The sequence below is a fragment of the Lucilia sericata genome, unplaced genomic scaffold, assembly GCF_015586225.1.
Source record: "Lucilia sericata isolate MDLA Ls3-8-SP2 unplaced genomic scaffold, ASM1558622v1 Contig002220F_arrow, whole genome shotgun sequence".
Taxonomy (NCBI): domain Eukaryota; kingdom Metazoa; phylum Arthropoda; class Insecta; order Diptera; family Calliphoridae; genus Lucilia; species Lucilia sericata.
The window spans coordinates 27,501-41,722 of record NW_023996051.1 but is presented as its reverse complement, the minus strand read 5'-3'; the positions used below and the strand labels follow the sequence as shown (position 1 = coordinate 41,722).

At 36.8% G+C, this 14,222-nt stretch overlaps 1 protein-coding gene across 3 annotated transcripts in view; it reads left to right on the top strand.

The window, feature by feature from the left end:
* The window catches only part of LOC119613636 (protein Malvolio), a 45,093-nt gene that overhangs the window by 10,207 nt on the left and 20,664 nt on the right, over positions 1 to 14,222 (top strand). For all 3 annotated transcript variants that reach the window (XM_037969662.1, XM_037969661.1, XM_037969660.1), the window contains exons 2-9: positions 7,680 to 7,918; positions 7,988 to 8,172; positions 8,243 to 8,407; positions 8,485 to 8,623; positions 13,184 to 13,339; positions 13,443 to 13,601; positions 13,671 to 14,116; positions 14,183 to 14,222. The exon at positions 14,183 to 14,222 is cut by the window's right edge and continues 76 nt beyond it. In XM_037969662.1, the coding sequence (XP_037825590.1) occupies positions 7,703 to 7,918; positions 7,988 to 8,172; positions 8,243 to 8,407; positions 8,485 to 8,623; positions 13,184 to 13,339; positions 13,443 to 13,601; positions 13,671 to 14,116; positions 14,183 to 14,222 (1,506 nt within the window). In that variant the 5' untranslated portion in view covers positions 7,680 to 7,702. The remainder of the gene's footprint in view (positions 1 to 7,679; positions 7,919 to 7,987; positions 8,173 to 8,242; positions 8,408 to 8,484; positions 8,624 to 13,183; positions 13,340 to 13,442; positions 13,602 to 13,670; positions 14,117 to 14,182) is intronic.

Below are 14,222 nucleotides of genomic sequence, written 5' to 3'. Positions count from 1 at the left end.
ATACATCAGGCATATTTAATTAAACAAAAAGTTTAAAGACTTCTTTATAACTGAACTTGAAATCAATAAAGTATTAATTAAGAACGATTTTGTTTTGTTATTTTTAAAACAGGTGTATTTAGAGGTAGTTATTTATACAATAAAATATCGGTTAGTGAACCAAACAATAAAATTAAAAATTTCTTTGTTTTTGCTTTGCTGTTAAAATCCCTGTTTTCGGACTTTAACAGATTTTAAAGTCAGTTTATTGACACTTTTTTTTGTTGAAATTAATGAAATTTTTTGCTGCAATTTGCAATAATTTTCCCTTTTTTGTTTTAATACTTTTACAAAATGAATGTATTCGTTTTTATTTATAATTTTTTGTTATAAATTGTAAATGAAGGTTGTAGGTATGAGTTTGTCATGGCTTTTGTAACGGAGATGTAACTATAAATGGAATTTTTTAAACGTTTTGGATGCTTTAGACGTTTACAACTCATTATAGTAATATACAATCCCAGTAATGGAGAAAGTGTTAGAACGGTTTCAAGTTAGCAAGTTTAGAATACGAGAATTCGAATAGATCTGGCTAAATTTGAGCAATGGCCGGGCATATAATAATCTAAACCTCAGACATATCAAGGTATTGGGCGAGATATTGGCATGATTAAATCTTAAGTTCGTTTCTTTTTATAAGACAGCCCTGGCCAAGGTCAATTGCTGAAATACTAGCAGAGCTCTCCAAACCTGAAAAGATCTTGAAGATCATGCAATTTGCGACTTCCTATTTATGTTTATAAAAAGCTAAGAGTAGCAGGCGCTAATGGATCTACAAGATAAGTGATCGGTAGTTATGAATAAGAACTTTTTTGGATCACTAAGTAATACAAAGGGGCAGATTTACTTTAAATTTGCTACGATCGTTTTCCTCTTCTAACAAAAGCGATAACGCTTCGAAGGCACACGATGTCCAAAACATATAATCAGAAGAAGACATGAAGCCATTGATTCAAAATAAAACGAAGATTCTTTCTTCCTCTATAATATGGGATGTAGGAGGATGGGTTTTTATTCCTGAAACCTCTTTAGGTATCAGCGATATTGCTTTGAAGGGAGACGATGTCTAAACCATATAATCAGAAGAAGTCATAAAGCCATCGATCCAAAATAAAACGAAGATGCTTTCTTCCTCTCTAAGATAGAATGTGTTTTCTTTGAACAGGAGGATGGGTTTCTATTCCTGAAATCTCTTTAGGAATCAGTGTTATAATAGACGCAATTGTACGGCTTTCAGAGTTGGTGCCTTCTACACATAATCTTATCTTATCTGGTCTATAGTCTAGACCAAATTGAGCGGTTTTCAGGGGTCAATCAGATCGTTCAGTTGCAGAAAAGCCTCTACCAATTAGGAATATAATAACGTTTAAAGTAGAGCATCTAATAGGTTTCTATTCCTGAAATCTCTTAGGAATCATTGTTATAATGGACGCAATTTTCCGGCTTTCAGAATCGGTACCTTCTAAACATAATATTATCTTATCAAGTCTATAGTCAAGTCTTTGAAAGGGTAACCTGATCGTTCAGTTGCAGAAAAGACTCTACCAATTAGGAAAATAATAACGTTTAGAGTAGAGCACCTATAATTTACTACACCAGTATTGGTATATGAAATATTTGAGCTCTGGAGCCTTCTCTGTGTCAATCAGGGACCTTTTGGAATATAGGTCCCCTATTTCAACTCTTTTATTAACTTCCTATACTACTACATTCATATTGACATCACACTAGTGTGGGCCTCTGCTTATCTGTTTTAAATATCTCCACTGTGTCTTCAGTTGAATTCCGCAGGGGTCTATTAATAGTAGTATCTTCAGTTTATTCTTAAACAGGCTGAAAAAAAGCTATGTATGTGCAACTCCGTAACCGTAAAAGGCATTGTGCAACTGATAACCCTAATAGTCGGGGCATATTGGGGTTGAGCTCCGCTTCAATGAACACTGTCATAGTTGCAGTGACAGGGAAAAGGAAGAAACGGTATTCTACTTTCTCTAAGAATGACCTGCCCTAACTATCAGGAGATATAGATTCCTTGGCAACTACCTCCACGACTACAGGTAGGATTAAATGCTATACAGTCGTATAAATCTGACGAGTGGTGTGTTCCAGTCAAAACAGATTCCCTTTGACTCTCTTCGTAGTGAGCTATCAAGATAACAAACCAACTAATCGTAAATTTACTATCTGAGATAAGGCCTTCCGATCTTTGTTTCGCTAATTCGACTCTAGGTTTCAACATTTCAAGACCCGTAGCCGATGAAATATACCTCTTTGTTCTCCCCTAAACTTATCTCGACAAATTTTCTTAATTTACATTTTTTTGCACAAAATCACTTGTTACCGAGAAATGATAGCGCGTAACCTTTTAGAAGTGGACTCCTTATCTACTGTATCTATTGCAAACACCAACAACTGTATTAAGTAAAAATTAAAATGCATTTAAGATTCGTCATCATATTGTTAATATATTGTTTATTTTTCTTTTTTTTTTTCTTTTGCTGATAAGCCAATCTGTACCCACTTTTTTCATAAATAAATATGAAAGTACTTATGTATTTATTTATAAAAATGTTTGTGTACATTGAATATTATTATTGCTCATCAATTTAATTGAATTTTTTTTGCGTTTTTTATGATGTCTGTAACTGTCAAACGAAATAATTTTGTTTTGCTTTAGCCAGTCAGTCGGACAATTGTCGTTATGTATTTAAGCGTTAAAGAATATTAAGGGTAATCACAGTTAAAGATTTAAGGCAATTAAAAACTAATTAACAAAACATATGATTTGGAAACTGTGAATTATATTGAAACTTTTTCCATCAAAGTTTTCCTGCAAATCTCTTTTTTATGTCAAGTTGTATTATGTTTTATAACAACTTTCCAGTTTAAGTATATTTACTGGTTTATGTTATCTTATTTTTGCGTTAAATATAATAAAATTTAATTCTTTTCTTGAATTTTATTATTTTAAATGAATACCTGTAATAAAAATTTTACTGATAAAAGTGTTTGTTATCCATTGTATTTTAGTTTTACTTAATTGCTTGTATAAAGAGTAGTATAAATTTAACTTTGTATATTATACAAATTAATTAAGCTAATTATTTTTAATAATTTCACATTCCAAGTTTTAATTAATTTTAAACGAAAGATTTCAAACAATTCAAAATTTGTTTAGATTACATGAAATGGAAAATCAGACTATACAATTAAAAGTTGTATGAAATTAAACATTCGCAAACCCAGTGAACAATTTGTGTTCACACTAAGTATAAGGTTACATTTAAGTGTTCACACTTATACATATATTTCTTAAAATATTTGTTTTATTTTAAAGTATCCTTCATTCAGTTATTTCTACCTTTTGCTACCGATAAGTGGTACTATTTGCTGGGATACTTATAGTAAGAAGTACTTTTTAATATAATTACAATATTTTATATTTAATTGCGGTTTTATCTATATAAAACTAGCGATTTTTATAGGAATACTTTGCTATTTAAATAGTTTATCTTAACAGAAGTCACATTAAGAAAAATCTAATAAAAATATAGTTTATCCTACTAAAGTAGATCTCCTACTTATATATGCAAATCATTATGCAAAATAATTCTAATATAACGTTTTAAAATTGTAATTTTAAGACGATATTTTATAAAAAACAAAGGAAACTGCTTTGTAACCGGATTCGTTATAAACAATGATCGAAATTGAATATTAAATACATTGTATCTCGAATTTCGGAGTAACTTTCAAGTAACTTTCTTGTTTCCGAAATAGTTGTGAAGATTTAATACGGAAAAAAGTACTTAATTAAGGTAGAAGTAAACAACACGCGTTGAGGGGGCAATCAAAATGTAAAGTTTTAGTATATTTCTGAATATTTTTCTTCCATTGTTGAAGAAATTTATTTCATTTTAGTTTATTCTTATTCATAACAAAGCAAAATACAACCCTGATCAGCTGCCGACGCGTCAAAAGTTGAAAGTTGCTGAACTTTTTGCGGCAGACGCGTTACAAACTACAATGTGTAACTTATTAAATGAAAATACACTATTTCAACTTATTTTTTGACAGAAGCCTATAACGCGTTGCCGCGTACAACGCGGGTTGTGTGCTTCCACCTTTAGTCGTAAGAATGTTGCGTTATTTTGGGATGTTTCAAAAAGCACCTAATGAGTGCAAATTATAAGCAATTTTGAGTTAATTGGACCAAACTTTATTTTTATTGCCTTAAAGAGTTATTATTAAAGACATTATCTTCATAAATTTTATACTATATTCAGTTATCTATTGACATTTATTTTTATTACAATAAACATTTTAATAAAACACGTGTATTTTTATATAAAGGTGTGTTCGTTGTTTGCCAAATGTTGACACAACTTTGTGGTCTCATAAAACATTGTTTTGGCGATAAGATATGTGTAAAGAGTTCTTGGTTAGAGCAGGTCTGTGTCAGAATTTTTATGATTTGGTACAGGTCTGGGGATTTGTCAAGATCAAAATATGTATAAAAATTACCTATAGATAGGTAGATAGATAGATAGATAGATAGATAGATAGATAGATAGATAGATAGATAGATATAGGATAGATAGATAGATAGATAGATAGATAGATAGATAGATATATAGATAGATAGATAGATAGATAGCCGCTAGCTGATCGCTCGCTCGCTAGATCGATCGCTCGCTCGCTCGCTCGCTCGCTCGCTCGCTCGCTCGCTCGCTCTCTCGCTGCTCGCTCGCTCGCTCGCTCGCTCGCTCGCTAGCTCGCTCGCTCTCGCTGCTAGCTGCTGCTGCTCGTCGATAGCTGCTGCTCGCTCGTCTCGCTCGCTTCGCTCGCTCTCTCGCTCGCTCGCTCGCTCGCTCGCTCGCTCGCTCGCTCGCTAGATCGCTCGCTCTCTCGCTCTCCTCGCTCGTCGCTCGCTCGCTCGCTCGCTCGCTCGCTCGCTCGCTCGCTGCTCGCTCGCTCGCTCGCTCGCTCGCTCGCTCGCTCGCTCGCTCGCTCGCTCGCTCGCTCTCGCTCGCTCGCTCGCTCGCTCGCTCGCTCGCTCGCTCGCTCGCTCGCTCCTCGCTCGCTCGCTCGCTCGCTCGCTCGCTCGCTCGCTCGCTCTCTCGCTCGCTCGCTCGCTCGCTCGCTCGCTCTCTCGCTCGCTCGCTCGCTCGCTCGCTCGCTCGCTCGCTCGCTCGCTCGCTCGCTCGCTCGCTCGCTCGCTCGCTCGCTCTCGCTCGCTCGCTCTCGCTCGCTCGCTCGCTCTCCTCGCTCGCTCGCTCTCGCTCGCTCGCTGCTCGCTCGCTCGCTCGCTCGCTCGCTCGCTCTCGCTCGCTCGCTCGCTCGCTCGCTCGCTCGCTCGCTCGCTGCTCGCTCGCTCGCTCGCTCGCTCGCTCGCTCGCTCGCTCGCTCGCTCGCTCGCTCGCTCGCTCGCTCGCTCGCTCGCTCGCTCGCTCGCTCGCTCGCTCGCTCGCTCCCGCTCGCTCGCTCGCTCGCTCGCTCGCCTCGCTCGCTCGCGCTCGCTCGCTCGCTCGCTCGCTCGCTCGCTCGCTCGCTCGCTCGCTCGCTGCTCGCTCGCTCGCTCGCTCGCTCGCTCGCTCGTCGCTGCTCGCTCGCTCTCTCGCTCGCTCGCTCCTCCTCGCTCGCTCGCTCGCTCGCTCGCTCGCTCCTCGCTCGCTCGCTCGCTCGCCCTCGCTCGCTCGCTCGCTCGCTCGCTCGCTCGCTCGCTCGCTCGCTCGCTCGCTCGCTCGCTCGCTCGCTCGCTCGCTCGCTCGCTCGCTCGCTCGCTCGCTCGCTCTCGCTCGCTCTCTCGCTCGCTCGCTCGCTCGCTCGCTCGCTCGCTCGCTCGCTGCTCGCTCGCTCGCTCTCGCTCGCTCGCTCGCTCGCTGCTCGCTCGCTCGCTCGCTCGCTCGCTCGCTCGCTCGCTCGCTCGCTCGCTCGCTCGCTCCTCGCTCGCTCGCTCGCTCGCTCGCTCTCTCGCTCGCTCGCTCGCTCGCTCGCTCGCTCGCTCGCTCGCTCGCTCGCTCGCTCGCTCGCTCGCTCGCTCGCTCGCTCGCTCGCTCGCTCGCGCTCGCTCGCTCTCGCTCGCTCGCTCGCTCGCTCGCTCGCTCGCTCGCTCGCCCTCGCTCGCTCGCTCGCTCGCTCCTCGCTCGCTCGCTCGCTCGCTCGCTCGCTCGCTCGCTCGCTCTCTCGCTCGCTGCTCGCTCGCTCGCTCGCTCGCTCGCTCGCTCGCTGCTCGCTCGCTCGCTCGCTCGCTCGCTCGCTCGCTCGCTCGCTCGCTCGCTCGCTCGCTCGCTCGTCGCTCTCTCGCTCGCTCGCTCCTCGCTCGCTCGCTCGCTCGCTCGCTCGCTCGCTCGCTCGCTCTCTCGCTCGCTCTCTTCGCTCTCGCTTCTTCGCTCTCGCTGTTCTCCCTCCTTCCCCCCCTGCTCGGGCCTCCCTGGCCTCCCTCGGTCCCCTTTGTAGGTTTCACCCCAAACAAGATTCCCTTCACATTTTTTCATAAATTTCAGAAAGTTCAATTTGGCATATGATCATCTATTATAGAAACAAAACCCATTCAAAATGGTTGAATTTCGACAAAATTGGAAAAGGAATCAAAAATGTGGCGACGTCAATCGTAAAACGAGGGATTACAGTAGTTCTACACTAACCATGTACACTTTATGCCTGGCTTATCAATTATTAGTTATTGAGAAAAAAACTGCAATTTAAGCTTATTATAGTTTTTTGTCAACCGCTAAAAAATCCCCATTATTTTAAATATATTTTTGTAATTGTATTATTTAAATAATATAACAAAATAATTTAGCTATTTTCTTAATTTGTTATTCTATACGTAAACTATTAAAGAAAACAAAAAGTTTTTTTTTACATTTTAAAAATTGGGTACTTTTTGCTCACACAATATGCTAATCAAAACTTAAATACTTTGTTTAGATCTAACATCATGTATGAATGTATATATAAATTATATAACTACATATCGTTATCTGAAATGGTAGAGATAATAATTATATATATACAAGATTCAGATTCAATGTGAATCTATAAAAGGGATGTTTTTGGTACTTTTAAGTATGGAACCAAAACCCAAGAAATGAAACAAATAAGTGGCTCATTGGATAGGTATCTATAACACGGAACTTTTTGGTACTTTTTCATGATTCAAATGGTACTTTTTGAATTTTCTATAATATTGAAGCCAGAAATATAAAATTTAACATACAGGGAGTTTTTGGTACTTTTTCGTTATTCAAATGGTACTTTTTCTTCTTAATAATGAACATAGTACCATAAAACTAAACATAATGGGTCTCGATTTAATAAGAATTTATAAGAAGGGAATTTTTGGTACTTTTTCAAATGGTACTTTTTGAATTGAAAATATAAATATAAACGTAAACCTGCAATGTAACTGACGATATGCTTTAAGAAAAAGCTCATATGAGAAATCATGAAAAAAAAACTTAAAAGTATTTATCACTCAGACATTTCCTTTTTTACTTTGATAAACTGTAAACTACTTAGTAGAGAAACAAAATAATTAAGCTTAAATTTACACAACTAACAAAAAAAAGCAATTTTTATTATTTACTGGGAAATATATTTAAATTAATGGCGTTCTATTGTCATTTCACTTTTAGATTTTCACTTCAAAAGTACGAGTATGTCATCAAATGATGCCTATAATCGTAGTGAAGAACAAAATGGAGGCAATGGATCGGTTGCATCTTTTAGCGGCAGTGCGGGGCCGAGCACCAGTAAGCCAAACATATCACAAATACAGCAACAGATAGTACCGAATGAAGAGACACACTTAAGAGGTGATTCAAAACAGGCCTATTTTAGTGATGAAAAAGTTTTGATACCCGAAACCGATAAGGTAAGTAAATAAATCTTTATTTTTTGTTGTTGTAAAAGTTAAAAAAATTTTAATTTATTATTTATTAAGGTGGGTTTCAGTTGGCGTAAATTATGGGCCTTCACAGGGCCCGGTTTTCTAATGTCAATTGCGTATCTTGATCCGGGTAACATTGAATCTGATTTACAAAGTGGTGCAGCAGCAAAATATAAAATTCTCTGGGTTCTCTTGTGGGCGACCGTGTTGGGTTTACTAATGCAACGCTTGGCTGCAAGGTATTAATTTTTATTATTATTATTATTATTGTTTAACAAATAATGTTAATAATTCTTTTTATTATGCTAGACTGGGTGTTGTAACTGGTCTACATTTAGCTGAGATGTGCTATCGTCAATATAAAAAAATTCCCCGTTTTATATTATGGATTATGATTGAAATCGCCATTATAGGTTCCGATATGCAAGAGGTCATTGGTACGGCTGTAGCCATATATTTACTATCGAATAAAGTGTAAGTATTTGCAATTATAATTTCATTTGTTAGTTTTTTTTTGTTTTTAATAAATTGTGATTTATTTTTAATTATAGAGTTCCTTTGTGGGGCGGTGTTTTGATAACAATTATCGATACATTTACGTTTTTGTTCTTAGATAAATATGGTCTGCGTAAACTAGAATTTCTATTCGGTTTTCTTATCACTGTTATGGCTGTGACATTTGGCTATGAGGTATTTATAAAAACATTAAATACATTTTTTTTGTCAAATAGATTTAATCTGAAATTTTAAGAATTTATGAGAATTATTTTGTGAAGATTATCAAATGTTTGAGAAGTCTCACGTATTTATTATTTATAACTTTTATTGAAAGTAATATTTTTTAAAAGTTTTGCTAAAACAAACATTTTTAAAACCACTTTAGTCATAACGCATAGTACACCCACCAAAATCGGCTCAAAATCGTTTTTTGGAGTTGATTTAGTGATGTCCGTCCATACGTCCGTCCGTCTGTCCTTGTAAGCTGTTATCTAGATACATAGATATATCACTATATAAATCGGCACAACTAAGTTTTTTATAAACCTAGAGGATATTGAAAATGTTCTTAGTGATTTGACTATACCTTGACCCCTTCAGAAATTTATGTCGAAACTCATTTCTAAACATTTTTATAGATGTAGTTGCAGAGATCGTAAACTTTATATATTGCTGTAGTTCAGGGGGTAGTATTCCACAATCATTGATAGAAATATTAGTCCTACACCCACCATAAAGTGTAATAATCTTCTCAGAATCCTTTTCGGAATTGATTTACCGATGTCTGTTCATCTTTCCTTCTGTAAAGGTTTGATTTCTAAACACTTTTATTGATGTAGTCATAGGGTTCGTAAACTTTATATATTCCTGCAGTTCGTGGTAGCATTCCACAGCCCTTGATTTGACCTATTATTTAGAGTTACCCTGGATACAGAATTTAGCTACAGCTTAGCTGTCCTAGTAGGACATTACTTCGATTACTAATGGGCTCTGTAATAGATTAATTCTGTGGATCTGAATAACTATTTCCTTAAGTACAATAAAAACCAAGTTCCATGTGTCCACTTTATCGATTACTAGGAGAGAATATAGTGAGCTTCTTCTGCTTTACAATAAGAACATTTGCAAACAACTTTCGTATAGACTTTAATACAAATTACTGTCTTTTTCGGATGCAAGTACCACTTGTTGAACTGCTAGTAGAAATTTAAAACTAAAGCATCACCTATTGGATCTATACATGTCGTACGTGCTTTATTGTTTTTCTTTCTGTTTACAACATTGAACTTTTAAAGTAATTTATTTAAAAATTAACCTATTTTTTTTCAAATATAAAAATTTTCCATTAAATTTTCTTGCAAACTTTTTCCGCGAATTTATTCTTATCTTAATTTTTTTACAATTTAAATATTTAATAAAGACACCTGTCACAATGAACTTTATTGTCTGTTTTTTCTGCGAAAAAAAAGTTGTCACATTCTTATCTTTAACTTGGAAAATAAGATATAAACTACATACTATAATTAATTTAAAAATTTACTTTGATGCTTCTAACTTAATAATTAGTATAATAGTTTGTGGTGTGCCCTACACTATTTAGATAAAAGTCTTAAGTTTGAGAAATGATTTGTAATGACTTTAGGAGAAGAATACATATTTTTCAAATGATCCGTTTAGTGATCGCAATAGCATGCAGAAACGAAGTGCCTATGGCCATAATACTTAACGGTGGATTTTAGAATGTTCGACCGTTTAATCGTTGCCTACATTAGACAAGGCTTGAAGGCCCTAAAAGAACCGACCTGTGTCATTCATATAAAGACCTCTACATTGAATGTGTGGTCAGTAGACTATCTGGTCCGAGCTGACTTTCTACTTTTACTTTTTTTCATTCGTAACTGTTGGAATAACTCTTTAATTAAACTTTTAAAAGTCCTATCGAAGCCATATGATCTAAGAAGACCTATAAAGTTCCGCATATATTTGAAAACGGAAGTGCAACTTACTAGTTGATTCCCTTCTCCTAAAAGTGGGAACTAATTTAAGCTAGTTCGTCTGAAAATATAACAATATCTCGTAATTTTATCGTGAAACAAGCGTGATTTTTAGTGCTTGTTTTACGGGCGAAATCTTAGAGAATATAACTCGGTGTTGATGCAATCGCCGATACTCATCCCAGACTGAGTCTTAAACATATTTATAGATCACGAACTTGTCCTCTTAAATGAGCGTAATGGAGATATCTCTCTCTAAGACCCTATAAAAGCAGTCGATCTAGGGCATTTCAACTTGATTTCAATCACTTAAAGGTGGAACTTTAGTTACTTTGTTTGAACGGATTTAAATGTCCGGTCATTACATCATGAGAAAGTGTCGTATTGGTACCAAACAACGACTGAATACATTGAACCAACAAGTCATTTCTTGTTCTTAAAATAATTGGACCTTCGCTATGGGACGACCGAGTCATCATTGATCAAAGATGGTGAACCCAATGACAGCTGTATTAACCGAAAGTTTTTTCCTGTTATAATAACATTTTTAGTCCCAGTCTTGGATCCATCATATTTTAGGGTTTTTCTTAAAAAATCATACTGGACTATAAAAGAGCCATGTAAGCCGCGATAACTAGCATGTTTCTGCTGTATATTAGACTGAAATTCTATTAAATAATCATCATTAAGCAATTCTGATATCGTTTCTAGGAGTGATTTGACTTTTTATGATCAAGATCTCAGAGCATTAATCCAGCCCATGGAAACACACTTTTGGGAGTCAGGTGCTTTAATTCTAGTCTTGGATTTAAAGCTGATCTTGCCTCAGTGATCGTTCCTCCGAAACGAATAGAATAAATCGCCCTTACAATGTGAAATAATACAGATGTTGTACACTCCCCAGAAAGAGATTTAAGGCTCTTTTTATGATCGAGATCTTAGGCTGGATAATGCTAAATCTCTCCTACTTTTAGAACTCATACAAAAATCAACTTTCAGTCTTACATCTGTATAGATCTAAAACGTTTTATCCAAAGAGAATCCATCCAAAATCGTAGGTTTTGTTGAGGTCACCCGTGTTACATTCTTTTTTCAAATGTGTATTATAAACTTGATCCAAAGTTGACAGTTTTAAAGATCTTTTTATTGAGGATATCTCTGGATAACGTTACATCTGTCCAACTTCTAGAACACATACAAAAGCTGAGAATCAATATTACATCTGTATAGATCTAAAACGTTTCATCCGAAGAGAACGCATTCAAAATCCTAGGTGGTCCGTCCTTGATCATCTGACTATAGTCGTGAAGTATGGAAGTTAGAAATGTTTGCTACGTTTTTAAAAGCTGAAATACTGGTTCTTGTCGTCATGTTTTGTTTCAGATGTGTGAACATCAGATTGTTTAAGATCTGTTGCATCAGAACGTCGTCTGTGGGACACTCTTTTTTCACATTTTATTATAAACTAGACCCCAAGTTGGCGGAGATCTCTCGATAATATTACATTTCTGCTACTTATAGAACTCAGTATTACATCTGTATTGATCTAAAACGTTTTATAGAAGTAGAACGCTTTCCATATCGTAGGTGTTCCGTCCGCGATCATCTGAATATACTCGTGAAGTATGCAAGTTAGGAACGTTTTCTAGGTTAGACGCATATTCAGTATTTAAAGGAGTACGTTTTCATAAGATTATTAGTGGATTTCATAATCTTTTTATACCCACCATCAAAAAAGATGGGGGGTATATTGATTTTGTCATTCCGTTTGTAACACATCGAAATATTGGTCATAGACCCACAAAAGTATATATATTCTGGGTCCTCATTAAATTCTAAGTCGATCTAGCCATGTCTGTCCGTCTGTCCGTCCGTCCGTCCGTCTGTCTGTCTGTCTGTTGAAAGCACGATAGAGTCCCAATGGAAAGAGCTAGAGGGTTGAAATTTTACATAAATATTTCTAACAGGTAAGGTTTGTTTGGTATTGAAAATGGGCAATATCGGTCCACATTTTCTGATAGCCCCCATACAAGTGGCCCCTCGAAAAGCAGCTTTAACAGCCATAACTTGTTTAAAAATACGAATATAGCGATAAAATTCGGCATATGGAAGTTTCTTATGATCCAAAATCATTATGCAAAATTTTATGAGGATCGGTTCATACCCCTATATAAGGTCCCCTTCAGAAAATGACTTTAACGCTCATTACTGGCTTAAAAATACTAGTATATAGATGAAATTCGACATAAGTAACTTTCATACGAGTCAAAATCTATCTAAAAAATTTTATGAGGATAGGTCCATGATTGACTCTACCCCCCATATAAGGTCCCCTTTAGAAAATGACTGCAACGCTCATTAATGGCTTAAAAATACGAGTGTAGGGATGAAATTCGACACAAATAAATTTAATACGAACCAAATTCTGTCTACCAAATTATATTAGGATCGACCCATAATTGACCCTACCCCCTATATAAGGTCCCCTTCAGAAAATTACTTTAACGCTTATAACTGGCCTAAAAAATACGAGTATATAGATGAAGTTCGACATAAGTAAGTTTCATTCTAGTCAAACGAGGTTTGATGGTGGGTATATAAGATTCGGCATTGCCGAATATAACACTCTTACTTGTTATATTTCAATTGATTAACTTCCAAAGTGTATTTTGATGAAATTATATTTTTAGGTTAAAAACTCTAGGAAATTTATGAAAAAGATGATCAATCTAATATGTAAATCTCATTTTAATTTCAGTACGTTGTTTCAGCACCCAATCAAGGTGAAGTTTTAGAAGGTATGTTTGTGCCCTGGTGTAAGGATTGCAACTCAGAAGTTTTACTGCAGGCAGTAGGCGTAGTGGGTGCAGTTATTATGCCACACAATTTGTATTTACATTCGGCATTAGTCAAGGTAATTAAATAAACAAATACAAATCGAAAAAGAAAACAAACAAACCAATAAAACAATAACAATTAAAAAATGACACGTTTTTCATTTCTAATATTTATTATAGTCTCGTGATGTTGATCGTCGTCAGCCCACAAAAGTACGCGAAGCTAATTATTATTTTTTCATTGAAGCCGCAGTCGCCTTGTTTGTTTCTTTCATTATCAATTTATTTGTGGTGGCGGTCTTTGCCCATGGCATGTATGGTAAAACCAATAATGATGTGGTAAGTATATAACATACTAAATATTTTAAATAAGAAACAATTAAATTTGTTTTTTTTTTGTGCATTTAGCTACAAGTTTGTCAAAATCAAAGTATGTATGAAGATGCCAAACATTCGTTTGTGGACAATCAAAATGGTACCGCCATCATTGATGCTGATTTATATAAAAGTGGTCTCTTTTTGGGTTGTACCTTTGGTGTGGCTGCCATGTATATTTGGGGTGTAGGTATTTTAGCTGCTGGTCAATCTTCCACCATGACCGGTACCTATGCTGGTCAATTCTCAATGGAGGGTTTCTTGAACTTACAATGGCCCCGCTGGCGTCGTGTTTTGTTCACCCGTTTGATTGCCATTGTACCCACTTTCTGTTTGGCTCTTTTCAGTAAAATGGAAGATTTAACAAATATGAATGATATTTTAAATGCTGTAATGTCATTGCAATTGCCTTTCGCTGCCATACCAACGATAGCATTTACTTCGTGTTCCGCTATAATGGGTGAATTTGTTAATGGAATGTAAGTGGAAATAATTAATAATATTAACTTTAATATTAATCCAATTTTCTTTCTTATTTTCTTTAGTGGCAATAAAATTGTTTCAATATTATTGACAATTGTTGTT